The 22,004-nt window shown below is 40.8% G+C and overlaps 1 protein-coding gene across 8 annotated transcripts in view; it reads right to left on the reverse strand.

The window, feature by feature from the left end:
* Positions 1 to 4,427: 4,427 nt before the first annotated feature.
* The window catches only part of LPAR1 (lysophosphatidic acid receptor 1), a 135,093-nt gene continuing 117,516 nt past the window's right edge, over positions 4,428 to 22,004 (reverse strand). For all 8 annotated transcript variants that reach the window (XM_045840873.1, XM_045840878.1, XM_045840874.1 and 5 more), the window contains one exon: positions 4,428 to 6,929. In XM_045840873.1, the coding sequence (XP_045696829.1) occupies positions 6,628 to 6,929 (302 nt within the window). In that variant the 3' untranslated portion in view covers positions 4,428 to 6,627. The remainder of the gene's footprint in view (positions 6,930 to 22,004) is intronic.

Consider the following 22,004-nt stretch of genomic DNA (forward strand, 5'->3'; position numbering starts at 1 on the left):
GTCATACAAAGCAGAACAAATCCTGGCCCCCCCGATGCCAACAGGAAGATACCAAGAGTTCCACAAAACAAAACATAAAGTCATTCCGTGAATGTCTGTATTTACCGTTTATCAGATAACAAGAGCTAACAAATACCTGTGGTCTAGTTTCCATCCTACAAGGCCTTTGGAGAGAGATTTTTACTTTCTACTTTTTTCATTTCTGTATTCCTTAAAATATGTACATATTTCTACAGCTTTTATAATAAAAAAAATTCCCTTTCTCTCTCTGGACAGACTACATGCACACATACCCCCTAGGGGAAGTATTGGTTAGGCCAAAAAGTTCATTTGTTTTTTTCCATAAGATGGCTCTAGTAGCATTTAGTGGCCTGGAGCTGCATGCAAAACAATTTTGTTAGATTGTATTGTGACAGTTGTCATGTCAGTGTGCATTTAAAATAAAACATCAAAATTGGTGAATTTTATGTAGCCATTTTAGTATTGAAGATGGAAGAAAGATGCAATATTTTTTAGCATATGATGCATTATTATTTCAAGAAAGGTAAAAATGCAACTGAAATGAAAAAAGAAAAGATTTGTGCAGTATATGGAGTAGGTGCTGTGACTGATCAAATGTGTCAAAAGTGGTTTGCAAAGTTTCATGCTGGAGATTTCTTGCTGGACAATGCCCCATGGTCAGGCAGACCAGCTGAAGTTGACGGCAATCAAACTGAGACACTAAATGAGAACAATCAACGTTATACCATGTGGGAGATAGCTGACATACTCCAAATATCCAAACCAAAGTTATTGGTGAAAATGAAAAATGTGTTTTATTTTACGGAAAAAAAACCCTAAATGGACTTTTAGGCCAACCCAATGTATCAGCCCCCACACCCTGAAATCCCTGTTATAAAGTAATTGTAGAAGCTTCAGTATAAAAAATGGTTAAAATGTAATTGAAGAAATGGAAAGCAGGTTTAGTGGTAGCTAAGGGTCATGAGGGGGGATGGGGACTGAGTGTAGCTATAAAAGTGAACAGGAAGGATCCTTGTGGAGATAGAACTGTTCTATACCTTCCTTCACTGTATCAATGTCAATATCCTGCTTGTGATGTTACATTGTGCTTTTGCAAGATATCACCACTAGGGGAAACTGGGTCAAGTGTAGAGGGACCTCTCCATATTATTTTTTACAACTGCATATGAGCCCCAAATTATTTCAAAAGTAAAGTTCAATTTTAAAATGATAGCAACACGACAACTAATTGACTAAAATCAGAAGTCATGAGCTCATACTGATATAAATAATTGAGAGGACAAAATTTTTTCTCACAGTAGAGAGCTAACTAATGCATTTTTTAAAGAGAAAAGAAATTCATTTGGCAACCATTAGTGTAATGGTTAATTCATCCAAGCACTATCAATGGATGCTGAGACGAGATGTCAAAATTTGATGAGGAACAGAATATTTCCCACAAAATCCCTATTATAAAGGGAGAAAAAAGTAGTTCTTCTCACAGTGGAGAAACCTGGCAGAATCCCCTTAATCAAGCAATCCAAGTTAATGTCACTAAATAAAGGAACAAGGCAGCGTCACGTGCTCCGCCACGGGATGAACCACAGTGAGAACCACAACCACATTTCCGTGTTGTTTTGTTTAAGGTAAACAACGTGATTCTAATCATGAGGAAATATCAGAGGAACGTGGGTTGAGGGACATTCTATAAACTAACTGACCTATGCTCTTTAAATGTCAAGGACATAAAGGTCAGGAAAACACGGAGGGGCAGCTCAAGATTAAAGACTTAAGAGATAGGACAACTAAATATAAGCAGTAATCCTAGACAGGATTCTTTCACTATAAGAAACATTATTGGAAAAAAAATAGGTTAAACTTGAATGGGGCCTGTGAACCGCATGTCAGTTTATGCATCCTTGCTAACTTCCTCATTTCGATGATCGCCTCGAGGGGGTTGAGGACCAGGTGCTGGTCTGTCACGATCACACAGGACTCAAGGGTGACGGGCCACCGTGCTGGCAACTTATAAATGGTTCGGGGAAAACGTCCTATAAACCCAGCAAACTTTTCTGTCAGCTTGAGATTGTTTCAAAATAAAATTATTCTTATTATTAAGCATGCAGTTGTGATAATTTTCTCTGCAGTTTGGTGCTCGAGAGATGATAAGTGTGCCCAATTTCTCTCTCCTCTCCCAGTAAACATATGGTCAGATGAGGATAGCCTGATTGAAAATGGAATTCTCTCAATCACAGGTTGGCACGCTTTTCCCGTAAAGGGTCAGGCTGTTAATATTTCAGAGACTGAGAAACGGCCTCCGCTGCAGCTCTGCAGCGGCACTGCTGTGGGGCAAAAGCGGCCACGGACAACGCCTGACCCCGTGAGTGCGGCTGGGCGCCAGGAAAACTCCATTTACGGCCACTCACATCTGAACGCCACATCATTCTCACGCATCACAGGATATTCTTTTTTCCCCAATCGTATAAAGATGTAAAACCCATCCCTACCACAGAAGTCATACAAAAACAGGTAGATTTGGCCCATGTGTCTAAGTTTGCCAACCTCCGCATTACATTTAAAAATGGCCTTTACATGCCACACCATTAAGCAGATTATTAGTGAATAATCTGTGACTTATGAGCATTATAAATTCAGGGGGAGAATGAGAGGTTTACTACGTAGACTATACAAGGTACAGGAGAATGTTACAGCACAAATGGTCCAGCTTGGGAGCCCATTCTGGCCCTTCTAGTTCCACACGTGTCTCCTGTCAGACAGTGTCTAAACCCAAACCAGCCCAATACACAGATGAAACCCAATCCTACTGAGGGGTGGGGATCAGGAGAAGCTTGCTCTGTTAAAAAATAAAAAATGTGTTTCCAAAGGTCTTTACATAAAAATTTTCTGTTTACCTTGGTATGAAGAGACCTGATAAATACACGTTTCAACAGTTTGTATCTAGCATGAATCACACTCGGTTTAAAAAGAAGGGCTAGAAATGTCACACATTGACATTTCAGAAACGGAGAGAACAACGGAATAAATTAGAAGATGAAGAGTGTAACCTAAGGCAATCATTAGGAAAGAGAATGCAAAAACCAGTGAGACTCCCTAATTGTGTAACATTAGCTGAATATAGAAATTATTGGCCTCCTATATGAAAAAAAGGTAACACAGTAATCCTTTCTTGTCCTTGGGGAGACATTCCAAGTCCCCCAGTGGATGCCTAAAGCCACAGAAAGTCCTGAACTCTGTATGTGCTATGTTTTTCTTATGCATACCTGCCAATAAAAATTCATCAATTAAACACAGTAAGCCAATAACTAATAATAAAATAGTCATTACAGTATACTCTAATAAGTTATACGAATGTGGTCTTTCTCTCTCAAAATATTGTATTTCACGGATTTGTTTTTACCGTAGATCTTAGAAACCTCGGCTTGTGATTTTTTCTTTCCTTCTTAAGAACCTTAAGAACCTTTTGACTTAAAGCGTGTCACAGCTTCTCTTTGGAATACCCACAGCACCTCTACTCTTGCACGCTGGGGTCATTAAGAAGCAAAATAAGGGCAACGTGACCACAGTGCTGTGACCGTCCATCTGATAGCCAAGGTGGCCACGCAGTGAGGACCAGGCTGGGGGAAGAGTGTCCTCAGTGTGGAGATGCTGAACAAAGGGGCGGTCCACGTCCTGGTGGGGTGAAGCAGATCACTCGAGATTTCATCACGCTACTTAGAACAGCATGCGATTTATGACTTAGGAATTGTTTCTGGAATTTTCCATGTATTTTCAGACTGTGGTTGACCATGGGCACGGAAACCGTGGAAAGTGAAACTGTGGAGAAGAGGGGACTAGTATGTGTGAGCGGTGGCTAATCTGTGAAGAGTTCTAAGACCTTTGATTTCTAAAAAATCTTAACATCCACCTAAATGCAAAGGTACAGAATTCTCTTCCAAATATTCATTAAGACATTCACTTGAATAAACATTTTATCACTTTCCAACATCTTAGCAATATATTGACAAGCATGGAATTAGCCTATAATGGGAAGATACCGATCATTTTTATCTCATTACTAAATCTATCAGTGTAAAGACCATGTGACATTATAAACTCCTAGTCAGAGTTATTCATAAGCCAACATAAAAAAAAATCATCTTATAAAATCAGGGTTTTTTTTCCAAAAGAACCTTACTCTCACAGTTATACAGTTGAAGTAACGTAGTGTCCTCAGACTTTAACGCAGCATAAACGGGACACTGGAAAAATGTATCCCTCAGACTGAAAACAGCAGTTCTGAGCTGGGGAAGCACACGGTGGGAGCTTCACCCCAGAAGTCAGAAACAAAGAAGGTCACGGGAAGAAAGGAGGCGTGCAACGCGAACCGAAGACTTGAACAAGAGAATAGCACTGACCAGAACCACACATTGCCAGACACTGATTGGGAAGGATTTATTAAGGTCCAATTAGTATGTTTTTAATGTCAAAGAGTCCATATCACCTTCAGAATACATGCACATGAGTACAAGTCCAAGTTCATCCCTTTCACTTCCAGTATAAAAAGCTCTGCGTTGTATGAAGTGTGTGCAAACACCTTTCTGCTAACAGGTTACCCATACTCTTTTCACTTTGGGCACTCCACACGTCTGTCTGCCCTCCGTCCCAATGGTGACCATGCACGGGCTTCCCCTCCCCAGACGCTCATCCTCCTTCTGGACATCTTCCTCCTAAACGTCCTCCCGACTTTCCCAGACCTGCTTCACGACTGTGACTTCACTGGTTCCTTACTACAACAAACTGGTGCGATCACTCGTTTTCCCAGACAATGAATTAAGTAGGTATCACCTAATATGGCCGCAGTCTATCTGGGGTGATTCTGAGAGAATACAAGGTATCCAGTCACATATTGACACTCAACCAATTTGCTACAGAAGGGTCCCAAGATACTTATTATGAAGAAGATCCTTCACTCACTTGGCACATTTGATTTTGCATTTTCTTGAATTCTAATGACACGTTACAGGTATGGCTACCGAGAGCTGAATCATTGGTCCCTCAAGCAAAATTTGGAATTACTATACATATGAATTAGGGTATCCTGGTTATTTGTGCCAGCTGACTGTTTCTAGTTCATTTTGTTCTGTATATAGAAAAAAGTCACTCTAAACTAACCACTGGGCTTCCTTTGTAAAAAGGTCATTTAACTGGCTTTCCTCACAATTGTCACCCGTGCGGTGCAAAGCAGGAAATCCCTTTTTATAAAAGGTATGAGTATAAAAAGACATTTCACATTTAAAAAAAAAATCCTTCATGGGAACATGTCCTAAGTAAATAATCAATTATATGGACAGTTTTATGTACATAAAATTTTTGCAACATCATTTGTAATAATGAAAATTAGAAATAACCTAAGTAATCAACAATATGGAAATGGTTAAATAAACTGAGTTGTACCCATTACATGGAATATTATATAGTCATGAAAATTATGTTTTTGTAAAATTTTTAATGCCATAGGATATTAAATATGGCAATTCGGTAGCGAAAAAAATCTTGGTTATAAAATTGTTTACAGGATGATCCCAATTATATAAAAAGGCATATAATATGTATATATAGGCATACACGGGGTGGGGGGAGAGCTGTTAACGGTGGTTACCTCTGGGTTGTGGTATTATCAGTAATTATATTTTGTTTTATACATGTCTGCATTTTTCAAGTTTTCTACAATGACTATGTATTATTTCATAATACAGAAAAACACAGACTATTTAAAAATTCCTCAGATGTACTAATAATTAGAATGTACTTGATATAAATATATGGGAACAATATTAATGTGCATCTTCTATGCCTTTTTTAGAGTACATGTTATTTTGATAATAAACTTACATCCCATTTTTGTTTTATATGTGTTACAACACTTTAATGAAAGGTAATATTGTGATTAGAGTATTGTTTGTTTCATAACCTAAACAAATAACAGCTTTGACATCTAGGTTCTTCTATGTTCTAGAAGATTTGAAATTAATATCCTTTTATCTTTTTAAGTAAGGCATCCTGCATACATACACTCCACGCATGCTTTCTAAAAAGAATAATTCTAATTTACAGTTTTCCTACATACGGAAAAAAATGAAGTTACGGTAGTTTCAAAACAGTCTATAGTCTTATCCATCGCAAGCATGCTGATAGGCATAAACATGTTTATGAAATGAAATGTATCCTTTAAAAACAAAAACGGGAAGTCTGTATGTAAATGAAGTTGTGGATTCAATTAGTCAGAATTGACTCTGACCTGCACCAAGCCACACACAACCCTTTCAAGTCTAGTTAGTGTAGTCTGTCTACATGGACACTCCAGCGTCTATTTATAAATTCCACGATAAGGTCTCCACTTTCTAATCTCAGAAGGGATGGGGATCCAGATGAGGTTTGTCACATGAGCTAATTTTCAATGTTTATCAAGTCTTGCTGGGTCTAGGAACAAATACTGCCATTGGTTAGTGTTTAAGTACATGAGTTTATTTTTCCTCTGTCTGACACCCCACACCTCGCCCTGGCATTTGGGTAGGGGGGAGGCTCTTCATCCCTCAATGGATGATGGCTGCCTTCCTCGTTTCCTTTCTAAACCATGGAGTGGTCGTTGCTGTGAACTCCAGCCAAGATGGTGTGGTTGAGGGAGGAAGCTGAGCGGTCGGAGCCTTCCGTGGGGCCGCTGGAGCTCTCACTGCGCTGGCAGCACAGGATCTGCCGGAAGGTGGCGCTCATCTCCTTGTCGCGGTAGGAGTAGATGATGGGGTTCATGGCAGAGTTGAATTCAGCAAGCAAGAGGAAAAACTTCTCGTAGGCCAGGACGTCGCATTGCGGGCAGCACACGTCGAGAAGTAACAAGACCAGCCCAGGAGTCCAGCAGATGATGAAGGCTCCTACAGGGACAGGGATGGAGATCGGGAGGATTTTAAAAAGAGAGAACGAAAATATGTATGTATATAATTATGAAGCAAGCAACCAACCATAAGGTGAAATAATATCAGTTTAATATAAAAATACTGAAATTCAAAGCCACCAGATCACCATCTGAAATCAAACGTTATTCATAGTCTGAATAATCAGAAGTTTTAATGATGATCAAATAATCAATTTAATAAAATCTTATTAGTGCAGACCCTACTAAAACTGAATATTTGTGAGGCATTTATGATGATAATTACTTTGAGCAAAACACAGAGTTGCTAAGCAACTGAGACATGAAAAACTACATCCGGGTTACACACTTGGACGCTTACAGAGAGAGGTATGGTTCTCAATAGCGTAAGACTGTTTTCAGGCCAAAGGTCAGCACTCTAACGAATGCTGTTCCATAGCTAGCTGAGGCGCAGTTTCTGGATTCGGGTCAACTGGGCTCACACCCTTGCTCTGACATTTACTAAACTGGGTGAATTTGGGCAAATTATTTTTCATGCCTCAGTTTTCTCCTCTAAAAAATAAAGATTACATTTACTTCATTAGCTTTGTTGTGAGGAGTAAATGAGTGCTAAGAAAAAAATCACTCAGTATACTTTAGCAGTAACAATAACAATAATGTTCGTATCTGCTCAGTAGCATGAGCCTCTTTCGAAAGAGCCATTTCCAACAATAAGATGTTTGTTTACTTTTATTTTTATTCAACAGTCACTTAAGTGGTGCTTTCCTATGTGGTTTTTGAATATTAACTCATTTACCACACAACAGCCAAATGAGAGAGACACTGTTGTCCCACCCTGCAGATGAGAAAACTGAGACCCAGGAAAGTTAAACAATTTGCGCAAAGCCGTGATACTAGAAACTGGCGGACAGGAGGCAAACCCCAGAGTTTCCACTTCTAGTGGCTGAATCCAGAGCCCATGTTCCAGAAAATACTGTTGTACTCCCAATTCTTCAAATGAATAAAATTAAATATTTTAACCCAAGTTTTATGCTTTAGATGTTTTACCAATGTAGATCAACGTTATTTATTCTCTTTCTTCCTCAACTACTCTGAATCATTAAGCGTTTACTACCACTGTAAAAGGAGTGGAGATATAGGTTATATTCTTAATGCCAGCTCTTGAGTTCCTGACATCACTCGTTTGGCTTCCAGGGAAAACGGAGCTTGTGAAACAGCATTCCCATCTCCCACCGTGCTGGCCCGGGATGACCTGGGGTCCTCAGCTAAGGGCACAGGCGCCAGGAGAACGGGTGGCACTGTCAGGTCCCACTGCATCTCCCCCACATGCGTAAGAAGCTACACAAGGAGCAGACAGCAAATAGAGACGATCCCAGAAGAGCTTCTGAGTTTTCAGATTTAAATGGCCCTGGCCTGGGTGGACGCGGGCTTGGCCTGGGGTGGCGGTGGCCTTGGACTGGCCTCAAGGAATGAGTTTCACAAAATGTAAACAAACAAGGTTTAGTCTCCAAAGAGCCCAGTTGTGCTGAATGTGAGCTTTCTTTTTTGAACCTTTTTAGCGGAGAAATGAAAATAAAGATGGGAGAAAAGTATCCCTGTAAAGCTCTTTGTTCGAAAACACAAATGTGTATTGGTTGTACACTGCCATTCACTCTGAAAACTGTCCAAGGTGCTTCATTTTCTAATAAATGCAATACCTTAACTTTCCTTGGAGAGAAAAAAAAATATTGCAGATAGCAGGAGACAAGAGCCAAGAAGCTATTTGAACTTCAAATAAATCTGTTAATAAAGTATTTATTCCAAGTCCTCACATTGCCTTGCTCAAAAATCACTCAGAAAGCTAAACATACAGGAAAATCAAAGGAATGCCTCTTGAGTTTCCGAAATGATGCATTATTCATTGAGAAGCCGGGAAAGGGATCATTCCCAGGGAGGAAAACGCTTGGATGGCACATGCATGGCCCCATTATTCCATTTACTCGGGGACTAAAACAGGCAAGTCCTTCATGAATGGGACAGCATTCTTCCAAGTGTCCTTTCCCCTTCCTTGTATCAAAGCTCTAATTGAACTCAAATCCAGGGCTTGATTAGACACCAGCAACATGCGTCTCAATAGATTTATTTAAAACAAAATGATCTCTTGCTCCCGCCAGGCAGTAGAAGGGAAATCCTTATTCACACGGACTTGCTCAGACTGTGTGACTTTGTTCAAAAATGACAGAAGTCAGATGTAGTCATTTGTTATTTATAATTTCTTCTAATGTCTAAATTCAAGAAGAGCGAGATTTTTTAAAACAAAAGCCATGGCCTCACAAACTAGTCTAACAGGCCTAAATTTTCGATCTCTCCCCAAAAATGAATGCAAGGAGCCTTGCCTGACTGCAGACGAGAAGTGGGAAACGCTGTGGCCTGACGCCGTGCAGAGCTCGTCTGCACGGACGCGTCCTTGAGGAACTCAGAGTCCCCTTCCCTTCTTCTCACCGAAAAGCGCTGTTTTCAGTACTGTGGTCGGGCCCCATGACACAGCCTCAGCCCTGTGTTTGGATCGTCAAGAATTGATTGAGTAATTTAAGGAACTCGTAGTAGAGGCCTCCAAAAAAGAACATCTAAACCCAACTGCACAAGTGTTCCCTCCTCTTCCACAGAGGTACCACAGACCAAACTGACCAAAGGATGATGATGGACTACATAAGAGGAAGACGGAGCCTGGAAAATTGCAAGGTGATTAGGCTCCTAAATAATAGTGAGTGAACATCACGAAATTAAGTTTCTTGAAATTAGGGATTTACCAACAGGCTTCTAAAAACAAAAACTACACCCGAGCCCCCTTAATAATAAGTAGGTAATCATCATTCAGTCGGGTCATAGTACACTGTGGACCCTGTCAACACACAATCTGTAGAGACTCAAGTACATGCCTATAAGTCAGGTTGAGAACAGTGAAAAGGACCTCCAATGCCCACATCCGCAAAGTGAGCGAGTAATAGCGCCCTGTCTACTCCGTACGGTGCAGCGAGGATCAAACTGAGACCAGCATGCGAAACCCTCTGCACAGTGCACGCCCACCTGACTCCCGGACCTACACTGTGGGTGGCATACTGGGTAAAGGCTGGCATAGCACAGCACAGGGCAGAGTTCCTCTGGGGCAGAACATGGAGGCACGTTCTGGACCACAAAGACCTGGCATTTCACAAAGCTCTGACATAACACCATCCTGACGGTAAGAGAGTCCTCGAGCTTGCACCTGGGTGTAAGGAGGAAGACATGAGGGTAAAGTGAGGAAGCACACAGAAGCACAGAAGCCCCAAATCATTTTGGGGTTTCTCACGAGTCAACTCAATACCTACCGAGATGTAGAAGAAAACAACACGGCGCCCCACAGAAACAGGGCTTTAGTTCCAGAATGTTTCTGAAGGACGAGTGAGTCCCCACGGACTAAGGCATAAAACCAGGGAATGGTACGCAACAGCATGAAAGTAAGAGGAAGCACATGTGGATTATGGTTATTTATTGTAAAGTCAGAAGCAGAAGTGGCAGCAGATAAGATGTCCAAGGTCATGAAGACCTTGCACATGGCCTGACTCAGACATTGCAAATTTCTCCAGCTCATCAGTGATTCTCAGCCCTAGCCACACACTATAATAACCTGCAGAACTTGCAAGAAATAATGATCCTCATCTACCCCTCCTCTTATAAGAGTTTAATTTCATTGGTCTCATTGGTTAGAGTCTCATTAAATATACAACACTGTAACAGAGTGGATGAAAAAGATGATCCAGATAAAAGTAAAGGCAAAAGCATCAGATGTTTCCAAATTCCAGAGGAGAAATAATGAGAGCTTGAACTGGGGCCATGACCATGAGGAGAGACGTATCGAAGGAGTAGAAAAGTACTTAGGAGATGGACTGCAAGAAATGGATAAGGAAGATGCAGGCGTCTAGGATGCCTCCCAGGTTATCCAGATGGGTGAGGGAAGAACAGTGCTACTTTTCACTGCAGGAGGAGACACAGGGGAAAAGGTTGGTGTTTTCTGAAGTGAGGCGAGAGCAGAGATGAGGACCTCAGTTCATATCTTTAGCTTGAGGTACCTGCAGGATCAGGTGGAGGTGACATCATGGAGACATCATGATGGGCTGATGGCCATTTGAATCCCAGGAACACTGTCTCTAAGTGTGCTGAACACGAGTAGTTACATTCTGCGTGGTTTGCCAATATTACAAGTAGCATGGGGAGAAGGATGTTCAGAAACATATCTGGGTTGGAATAAAGAACAGAATTCGCTCTTCCTAGAGCAAGCTTCATTCCTGTCTCACACACCCGTCAAGCCCATCTGCGAGGGCCCTGCTGCCCACAAAGATGGAAGGAGAGGTGCTGGAATGTGGACGCCAAGAGCGGGGAGGAAGGAGGATATTTTGGAACATCAGGTCACAGCTGCAGAACCTGATCCTGTTACCCACCCCGCCTTCCCTCACATCTCCACAACCCCATCAGCCGAATCATGCTCACCATCTGGCCTCACAATTCGTCTTGTTCTAGAGTGACCTTTCCCTGACTAGTTGGGGAACTCCACTTCCATAAGGAATATAAGAACCGAAGTTAAAGAGGGAAAGTATCGGACGGAGAAGAGCTGTAGGGAGAGAGCCCAGGAGTGTTGATGGAAAAAACAGAAAGCATTTCCAGTCTGGCTGGCAAATTGTGTTTCTACCAAAATGAAAAAAAAATCAGACATTCCACAGATCTAAAACAAGGTAAATCAATTCTACACCAGGGCTGTGTCCAAGTTCATCTCAACTTGGCCTTGCTCTTTAAATGAGAATCTCAGAAACAGGCTTCTCATTCTCAGGGTCATGGGTGCAGATCAAGGACTGGGGGATGGAAGTAAGTGTTCGAATACATAAACAACTTCTTATTTTGTCCCTAAGTTACATTATTTCTCGAGGGCAGCACCTTGGTATCCCAGAATCCAATCAAATTTTAATTCATTTCTCTAGTTATATAGTGATTTCTGCTATTAAGTTAGATATATAAGACCTGGCTAGCTAGGAAATCCTTCTAAATTTTATAGTATCCTAAGAGATCCTATGTTAGATAACAGACCCTAGAAAATGTTTATTCCTAGTTAAGCGATCATTGCAATGGAAATAAATATGTGTGAATGATAGTTTTGAGATTCAAGTTTTTTTTCCTCTAAAAGAGTAACCTAGATTGATTTTAAAATCTGTTTCCTAGAACATTAAGAATATACAATTAACACAACTGAGAGAGTGCCACAGTAAGTCATTCCTCTCTCAACAGCAATTTCCCTTCACCTAGTTTAGTGCCCAACACTTGCACTTTTTCATGGTCATAGTAAATGTTTCATATATTTAAAGTTTCATGCTTTTATTCATTGTGTGATGTACTCTACTGTTCCCTTTGCTTACTACAGATAGGCACGTTTATCTTTTAGAGAAGGGCATTCACAGTTCACAGATCTCCAAAGCAGGGACGAACGCTCAGTATGTGAATGTTCCTGGGTGCAAGTTTCAGCCCCGTCGTACTGTCCTGATCACAGTGCTGGCCTTCCTGTAAAGGAGAATGCCTTCTGGCATTGCATCCTCTCCTTCACAGCAAGCAGTGAGTAGCATGCACGTACCTGCTCCGTATCCCATTGCAGACTCTGAATCTCATGCTGCAGCTGTACATTGGAAAGCGCATGCTGACGTGGCATGCATGCTAGCACGACCTCTTGTAAAAGAACATCTGTGCTTGAGAACAGCCAGTGGAAACCACTTCTCCATGGCTGCCACTCTAAGCATGCAGTATCTTTTATCTGCTTTTTGCCACAGGTCCCTAACCTAACCAATTCCTCTTCCCCTATGCTTCTTCTCTAAAATTCAACTTGCACAGAACAACCAGAATGCGTAAGTCAATTCACAGCATATCACTTTCCTGCTTAAAATCTTACAAAGGCTTCCTGTTTGAAATCCTTGCTGTGGTCCCTAATGCGCCCCCCCCCCCAGACCACACTCTGCAACTTGATTTCTTCCCACTCACCTCTCACTCACTAGATTCTAAGCACACACACCAAGTGAGTTCACTTCTGTCTCAGGACATTTGCATTGATGGTTTCTTCACCCAGGACTGCTCTTTCTGTAGATCTTCCTATCTACTTTGCTTACCGCAAAATCTACCCGTGACTACCCTAGCTAAAGTGGCCCCCTCTCCCCCACTGCATTATTCCACTTTACCATCTTCATATCCCTCATCTATACCCAAATTTTCTCTTTTTAATTTAATTGTTATAGTATTTTTCCCATTACCCTTTAGTCCCCTTATAATCCCGTCCCCCACCAAATTGTCTTATTTATTGGTTTACATGTTTACGTTCTAGCTTCTGTCAGTGAAGATGTAAGCCTCGGAAAGGAAGGGAAGCTATCTCTTTCCTGTCTGTATCTCCAGTATCTGAACAGTATCCGGCCTGCCGTGGACACTCAATATATCTTCTGCTGACTGGGCTGGCAGGTCACAGCTAAGTGCCTACTAGACATATCCAAAACAAGAAAAATTACTTAGTAGAAAAGTCATTCAATTCTGTTTGGAACACCGATATTAACCCCTACAGTGTGCAAGGCCTTTGAATGAGAGCCACAAGACATTCAAAGGGACATGCAGTGCAAAAGTCTCAATAAATAGACATTTGTTGCTGTAGCATAAACTAGCCTATTGTCACTAATAGTGATGGGTGTCAGATTATCTATGGGATCTACTACACTCTTGAGAACCAGGCTGGGTCATGAATGAGGGCAGAGATGGCATTAGTCAAGTTGCTGCTACAAGCATGGTTCACAAGATGACGCTACTCCACCAGACCCTGGATTCCACAATCTCTGCCCAGAACAATTACTAATGGCCCCACACGCCTTTGTGTTAATCCCTCAAGATTCCAAGTTCCATATAGGGCTATTAAATCATGACTAAGTCTCATGTCCATGCTCTAGTTATCAGAGAATGGGGAGAGAGGAAACATCCTACCATCCAGCATATAATGTCTGACCACTTTTTAAAATACAAAGGACAGTCCTTATAATTTATCAGCAAAATTGCTGTTCACTCATATGTTAAGTTTGAATATTCACAAGACTTTTTCAAGTGTCATACTTGCATTTTTTTGGCAGGAACTCAAATTGGTGAAGTATTTTCATACATTTACATTCTGATAACTTATAATACAGTTTACTTAAAAGGGACACATAATTCATGAGAGATGATAAGGATAATTCTCATTAACTATCAGTAATTCTCAATAATGGTCTGTCAGCTGCTTTCCCTACATCATATCTAAATGATGGCATAAAGCTAATTTCTTGAATTATTATGCCTTTTTTTCCAAAAGAAAGTTTGAGAAATAGAGAAAAATGTAAACAGGCATCACTTAGAGCCCTGAGCTATAGCACTGACTGGTGTGGCTCAGTTGGTTGGACATTGTCCTGCAAAGCTAAAGGCCGCCTATTTGATTCCCAGTCAGGGCACATGCCTGGGTTGCAGGTTCAGTCCCCAGTCCAGGGTATACAAGAAGCAACAGATCGACGTCTCTCCCTCTCTTTCTCCCTCCCTTCCCCTTGCTCTAAAAATAAATTAATAAAATCTTTTAAAAAATAAAAAATGTTAAAAGTCACTTACAGTAATGCAGTCTAGAGACACAATAGTATATAATCTTGTACTCTTAAAATGTTGTTTCTTTTAATTCTAAATTTGTGCCTTTTTTCTAACTGCATATAAAATTAACATTGAAAGTCCATATATTAGTGATGAGTAAGAGAATTAGGCAATCCAATTTTTTATTTTCAGAAGCATGTTTTTGTTCTGATTGGTGTTATTATACAGCAATGTGGCCTGATTTGGTCACTATAATATCCTCTTGAATCTGTGAGGATATCAAGTACAACTTCTTTGACACTGCACTATGTCTCCTGTACTACCTGTGTCCGCGTAAGATGCCGCATTACATACAAGTGCAGGTGTGGGGCATCAGTGGACATCTGCTTGTTTTGCAGGAGACTTTCCTGGAGGGGACACGCCCTGAGAAGACACGACAGTCACTTGCCACCAGAGCCAGCTTTTTCCTATCCGGATGCCCTCTCATGAGTAGGCAAAATGATATATTAGACAATCATTTTGAGGGAGGTGTGCTCCTCTGAAAGTTCTTATCTGCAACTAGAGAAAATGAAGTCATGATAATGCTGGAACAATATGGAAGTAGGGTGGCCATCTCTGTAGCTCCAAATACTAAGAAGTCAAGAGAACTAGCAAACGAAAGGTGCCCCGAGTTATATGTCCTTACAAACACACACACACGCGCTCACTCCAATAGCAGCTAATGTTCTCCTGGTGCAGTACATGACCCCTGAGGTCTCTGTGGGGATACAAAACAGGAAATGCTTGAAATTTACTTTCAACAAGACCAAACCATGGTAAACCACGATACGATGGGTCACTGCCTCTACCCTTTGTCCCTAAATATGTTTCCTGATTTCCATTCACTTCTGTCTTAGGGTGAACTGCAAAACAAAACAGTGCTACTCTGTATGCCTACCAAAGCATGTTCGTATGGGCTCCTACCACTTTAAAATGAGATATAGTTTAAATTTAGGAAAAAATATAATTTGTGTATATGCAAATTATGTATGCTACATAAATGTATATGTGTTTTGTATACACATACACGCATATCTATACCCACATACACATTCAGAACAGTCACAGCATTTGAGTATCTTAAAAAACACAGTAATATTTTTCTTTCACATGCAGTAGGCTATAAGACCCAACCAAGAAGGATAATGCTACTTACATATTCTTATCTAGAAAATAACTCACCATTCTCAGAATAGTTAAATCTTTTAAATCACTCCTAAACCTAGTGATAGACTGCAAACTTTTTAAAAAGCAAACTTCCCCCCTTATTTTAAAAAGAAGTCTTAGTTCTCACAGAAAATCAATATTGTCAACTTCAGACCAACACCATCTAACTCAGAAAGTGATACTAAACTTATTGCATGATTGTGGTCCAGCTGTTTCCAAGGCGATTTGAATAATATTTATCCCTTTAAAAGGATAAATGAAATTCCCCCGAGGAATTTTTTTCCCTAGCAAAGGTTCACCATAAACAGGGAATTTATAAGTAGTTTTGCAACCTATTTAATTTTCAGCTGTGAATGAGGATTGTCCCAAAATGATATAAGTCTAAACAAGTACAATAATCCAGCTGAAACGCTCACAGAATGCAGCTGATGACAGATGCCTGTGGATTTCACTCTGCATTTCATGAACTGTGGGCATGGAGCAACGGGATCTGTATTACTCAACGGACAGACTTCAAGGACAAAGAAACCTAGTGGAAATTTCACTTGTAACTCATTTTCTTACTAACAAAAGGGAGAAAAAAAATAATGTAATCGAACAGCTAATCCAGACAAATTTGTGAAACAGTCGCACAACCTAAAAGTGTTTATTTAAAAAATTATACGTGTGTGTGTACTTTTTAATGTACACACACACAGAAGAAGAGCAAAAATTGTAAATATGATCACTCTTTTTGAGATTGGCTATGTCTCCTAATGTCCTGGGTTGATATTTATGAAGCACAGACTCTTGGCAGAACAGGGGGAGATACAAGGTGTTCTGCTACAATATGATAGCCGTGTGCCAAAGATATCTGCCCTTATCAAAACCTTTTATTAAAAATGTTTTTAAAGGCACAAAAACAATTACTCGAGTGGGAAGTGGGTATTTAGGCTAAAGAGTTCCAAATTCAAAATCGGCAACATATTTTTCTACATGAATGTCCATTATTTTAACTACAAGTTCAAAGTAAAATATCGGTTGCTCAAAACTAACAATACTAAGTATCACAAAGCGAGTTCTAATACATAAATCCTGAGCAAAAGTCAATCAGTTCTAAAGCCATCGAAATAAATGGCAACAATACTCCTTCTGGGAATTTACCCTATCTATTCACACACAATACAATTACGCAGGTACAAAGAATTCTTTGTGGCATTCTTTATTTTTAAAAATCGAAAAGAATCTAGGTAGCCATAAGTAGAGAAGTAAAATAAGTTGTTGTGTTCATAAAGTAGAATCCTATTCAACTTTTTAAAGTTATTAAGATGTTCTACCCTTACTGGTAATAAATGATCTCCAAGATATATTGCCAAGTAAAACAAACAAGATATAGACAAAACCTGCCTGAACAACAACCAAAAGTCATGTGTACTAGCAATCACAGATGTCCTATAGTGAACCCCAAATGAAGCTAATAATTAATTTAAAATATTTGGAACACGAAATTATAAAAATAATACATTAAGTATTTTAGTTGACCTTAAAATAGCAGTTTGTATTCATTTATCGACCTTTTGCTGTAGAGCCAGCCTTCCAATTTGAACGTGGGTCTGCTAACTGGAGTTCTGCAAGATCTTCCAAGCAAAGCCACACCAATAAAGCATCATGTAGTACTTCCAAATTGGCTCTTAAAAAGTGGACTTAGAACTTAAAATTTTTGTAAAGCAATTTGAGTGCAAAAACATTGCAGACTTTTTATGGCTTTCTCCAAATTTATAGCTGTTCTCACCAGCAAATTGAAAGCAATCTCTTCTTGCAACTTGCCTTCACTGGATACTTAACAAAGCATTTGCCTTGGTTTTCCCAGAGATATTTTCTCATTGTACTCATTTTATTAGAAAATGTAATATTTAGTTAGTTACATCATTTTTATAATTACCTGGCATAAACATCTTTAGGAGCAAAAACAGTTGATTCTTGGTAACTGTCAAGAGCTGAATTCTTTGGCCTTAAGGCTATCGTCTACTAATCTTTTTCTTTCCTTTTTCTTTTTACTCATCTAAACACATGAGTGTGAACTATAAGCCAGATATTATTCTAGGTACTGGAAACACCACAGTAAAAGTCTCTCCCCTCACTGAGCTCAGGTTCTAGGAGGTGTGTGAGCGACAACTAACAGAACATATAAATAAAATATTGTTTAGAGGGTATCGTATTTGAAGACTGTGGAAGAGCAACTGTGGAGGTAGGGGCTCACACAGTAGTCAAGACAAGAGATGATGATGCCTTTTAACATGAGAACGTGGTGATAACAGATACATGATGATGGTAAACTGATATAATTTACTAATAGGCTGGATGTTGGGGAGAGAGAGGGGTCAAGGAAACCTGTAAGCAACTAAAATACAGGACTTAGAGACAAGGAGGTCATGGATGATAGTGCAGTGGAGGATGGACGCCTGACTGGAGTGAATTCAAGAGCAAACACAAGACAACTCAACACCAAAACCAAAACAAAACAAAAACCCCAAACAATCCTATTAAATAATGGGCAAAGGACTTGAATAGATACTTTTGCAAAGAGGACATAGAGATGGCCAATAAATATATAAAAAGATGCTCAATGTCACTAATCATCAGAGAAATGCAAGTGAAAACCATAATGAGATATCACCTCACACTGGTCAGACTGGCAATCATCAATAAATCAGCACACAAGTGCTGGTGAGGATGTGGAGAAAAGGGAACCCTAGTGCACTGTGGGTGGGAATACAGATTGGTTAAGCCGCTATGGAAACAGTATGGGGTTTCCTAAAAAAATTAAAAATGGAACCGCTTTATGACCCAGTGATTCCACTTCTGGGAATATATCCAAGAAAACCTGTAAGACTAATTTGAAAGAATATATGTGCCCTATGTTCACTGTAGTATTATTTATAATAGCTGATATCTGGAAACAGCCCAAGTGTCTATCAGCAGAGGAGTAGATAAAGAAGCCGTGCTGTGTTCACACAATGCAATACTACTCAGTCATAAAAAAGACAGAAAGCTTACCTTTGGTGACAGCATGGGTGGACATGGAGAGTATTATGCTAAGTGAAATAAGTCCGTCAGAGAAGAACAAATACCATATGATTTCACATATATGTGGAATCTAATAAACAAAATAAACAAAATAGAAAAAGACTCACAGACACAGAGAACAGACTGACAGTTGTCAGAGGGGAGGGGCATTGGGGGTTGTGTGAAAAGGTGGGGAGTTTAAGCAAAAAAAAAAACCCTTATAGACACAGACAATAGTACAGTAATTACAAGAGAGAAGGGGGGTGGGGGCAGGTAGAAGATGGTAAAGGGGGAAATGGTGATGGAAGGAGATTTTACTTTGGGTGGCAAACACACAGTACAATATACAGATGATGTATTATGGAACTGTACACTTGAAACCTATATAATATTATTAACCAATGTCACCCCAGTATATTCAATAAAATTTTTTTAAAAGAGCAAACAAGAGAAATTGGACACTACAAGTATAGACAAAGCTTTTAGGCAGTTTTGCTGTAAAGGGAATAAGAGAAAATGGGCTATAGGCATGAATTATGTTTCACAAAGCTTTCATGAACAATCAAGTTGGTGAAGAGAAAGTTAAGAATAGGTCTATACTCTGTGTGTGTGTGTGTGTGTGTGTGTGTGTGTGTGCATCCCACACAGATATATGCTCATATATGTAGAGAATATTTTTAGAATGCTACACCAGAAATTGACTGTTGTCAATTATATGTAAAGAGTGTGCTTTAAATATGTGCAGCTTGTTATATGTCAATTATGCTTCAGCAAAGGGGAAGAGGACAAAGGAGGGAAGAGGAGAGAGAGAAGGGGGTTCAGACTAAGAGACTGACCAAGATGAGCACCAACCATCTTTAGTTTCTTCTTCCCGTCTGTCAAAAGTCAGCGTGTGCCTGGCCTGCTCAACGCCACGCAGTATGCTCAGGAGTACAGCCTGCGTGCTGAGGAGGCCCTGGGCTGTCCAGCAGTGTCTGACTGGGGGTCAGCCTTTTGGTCCAGGAATGCAATGTTAGCCAGCCCTTTTGGCTGCAGAACTAAATGTCATCAGTATTAGATATGATAGTCCTATCTTGAAAAAACAGCAGATTGAGAAAGATTTATAGTTTTCCTGTTAGTGACAGAATGAGTCATAAATCAATGCACACACCCAACTGTCAATAGAAGAATCACTTGACAATCTTTTTGGAGGGCCATTTGGTAATATTTAAATTTAAAATCTACCTAACAACCTCACCTTTAGAAATGTGTCATCCAGAAATGCTTGAAGCACCATGTAAAATTATAAATACAGAATGCTCAGTGCAGCAATATTTGTAATGGTGGAAAATTACAAATCTAAACATCCACCCCTATTATAAGTAGTGGAGTAATAAGCAGCCATCATGACAGACTGACATTGCTCTACTGTATTTACCCACGTGGGGAGACAGCCAAATTATACTGTCTGTAGTTTCAACACACATCATATCCCACTTACTTTATAAAACTGTACCTTTATGCACCTGCACTCTGCATGCGTTATAAAAAGTGCCGAAGATGACACGGCAACTTGTTAGCAGTGGTTACCCCAGGAGGCCAGGCGTAGTAGTGTGGGACTTGAAATGTTAATGTCAACATTTCTGTAAGTTTCATATTTTTTTTAATAAAGAGCATGTTTCACCTTAATAATTAAGGAAACAGGTGACAATATGCAGGCATTGTTCCCAGGGGCACTCAGGGGGCCAGATGGAGGGGAGAACGAAGACCAAGTTTCTTCGGAGATAAAATTTCTTTGAAGCTCCCAGGCTGTGTGATTTGGCGGATTTTAAGGGTATACATTCATATTTTGTGGGGGAATAGAGCCAGACCTGACGTCACACGCTGTTTCTTTCCCTCACTAGTGGTTTGAGCTTAGACAAGCTATTCCATTTTCTGAGCCTCAATTTCCTTCAAATGGGGCCACGATCTCCTTTCAGAACTACCTGAGGACGGCGTGAGACACTGAGGGAGGAATACAAAGCACGGGGCCACCTCACAGGCTCCCCTGGTTTTCTTTCTTTCTTTTTCCAGGAAAACCCAATGACTATTTGGGTGAACTATGATCGGTTCTCCCAGCTGAGAGCTGCAGGCCCTGGTGTGCTCTCGCTCCAGCCCACGGCGGCCACCAGGCCTCCCTCCTTCCGTCTCAGAAGCTTCTGAAGGTACCGATGAGCTCTCAAATTCCAGGGTCAGTGCCCTTCCTGCATTAAGTTGAAAATAAAATGAGTATGTATTTTCTTTTAGTTTCTTTCCTTTAGACCATATCTCATTTACAGAAGGATTGGAAGTACAAGACAAATGTATAAAAAGTCTAAGTGATCCTCGATGCTGCCGTGCTGTGGTCAGAGGGAAGCACTTTCTAAAGAGTGGCGGGCTGTGCACTGCTGTAGCATTCTGGAAAAGGATGACATCCTCCTGGCTTCGGAGAGCCTGGGAGTGGTGATGCTCTCTCTCCCCTGAGCACGCTCAGGGCTGCGGGGCAAGGGCGGCTGCCTGCAGCCCAGGCACAGCCAGGAGAGGTTCTGGGCAGCTTGCTCCAACTTTCTCTGGCGCAGACACTGGGGCCTGGCCACTTGGCAGAGTGGGTCCCAGGATCAAGAAAGGCAGGACTGAGCGCCTCCCAGCCAGGGCCTAAGGTCTTCCTGGCTGGGAAACGGGGTGGGACTGACTTGTTTTCAATGACAGGGCCCAACCCAGCGGAGATGTTTGAGGAAAACAGATAAGGCAGCAAGGGAACTTCAGGCAGTGGACACAGGCCTCGTGTTTCTGTTTTTCACAGCTTACAGCTTAGGAAGGGATGACGGGGACTTGTCAGGCAGTGCAAGCGCTGTGAGCACCAAGTGTGGGGTGCTCGGCTTTGGGTGCGTTCCAGCTACCTCTGCAGGATCGGACCCCACCCTCCTGAAACGGTCGGGCTGCTGGGAAAGCGCCAGTGCTGAGAGAATTTCATAGCGGCCCGGTTTGGGCTGAAGGGGAAAACACACACACAGAGATAAAGCAAAAAATAATTTTCCTAAAACACAGAGTAGCAACAACACAGTCCAAATCCACGTCCATGGGGGTTCATGTTTGCTTTGTGAGGAACGGGAAGGGAACCTCTGGACCACTCTGGACATTTCTCTTTTCTTACCACATTTACCCACCCATTTTGCATACATTTCTCTCT

This window comes from Phyllostomus hastatus, unplaced genomic scaffold (genome assembly GCF_019186645.2).
Source record: "Phyllostomus hastatus isolate PE091 unplaced genomic scaffold, TTU_PhHast_1.1 phas_contig_34, whole genome shotgun sequence".
Classification (NCBI taxonomy): Eukaryota; Metazoa; Chordata; class Mammalia; order Chiroptera; family Phyllostomidae; genus Phyllostomus; species Phyllostomus hastatus.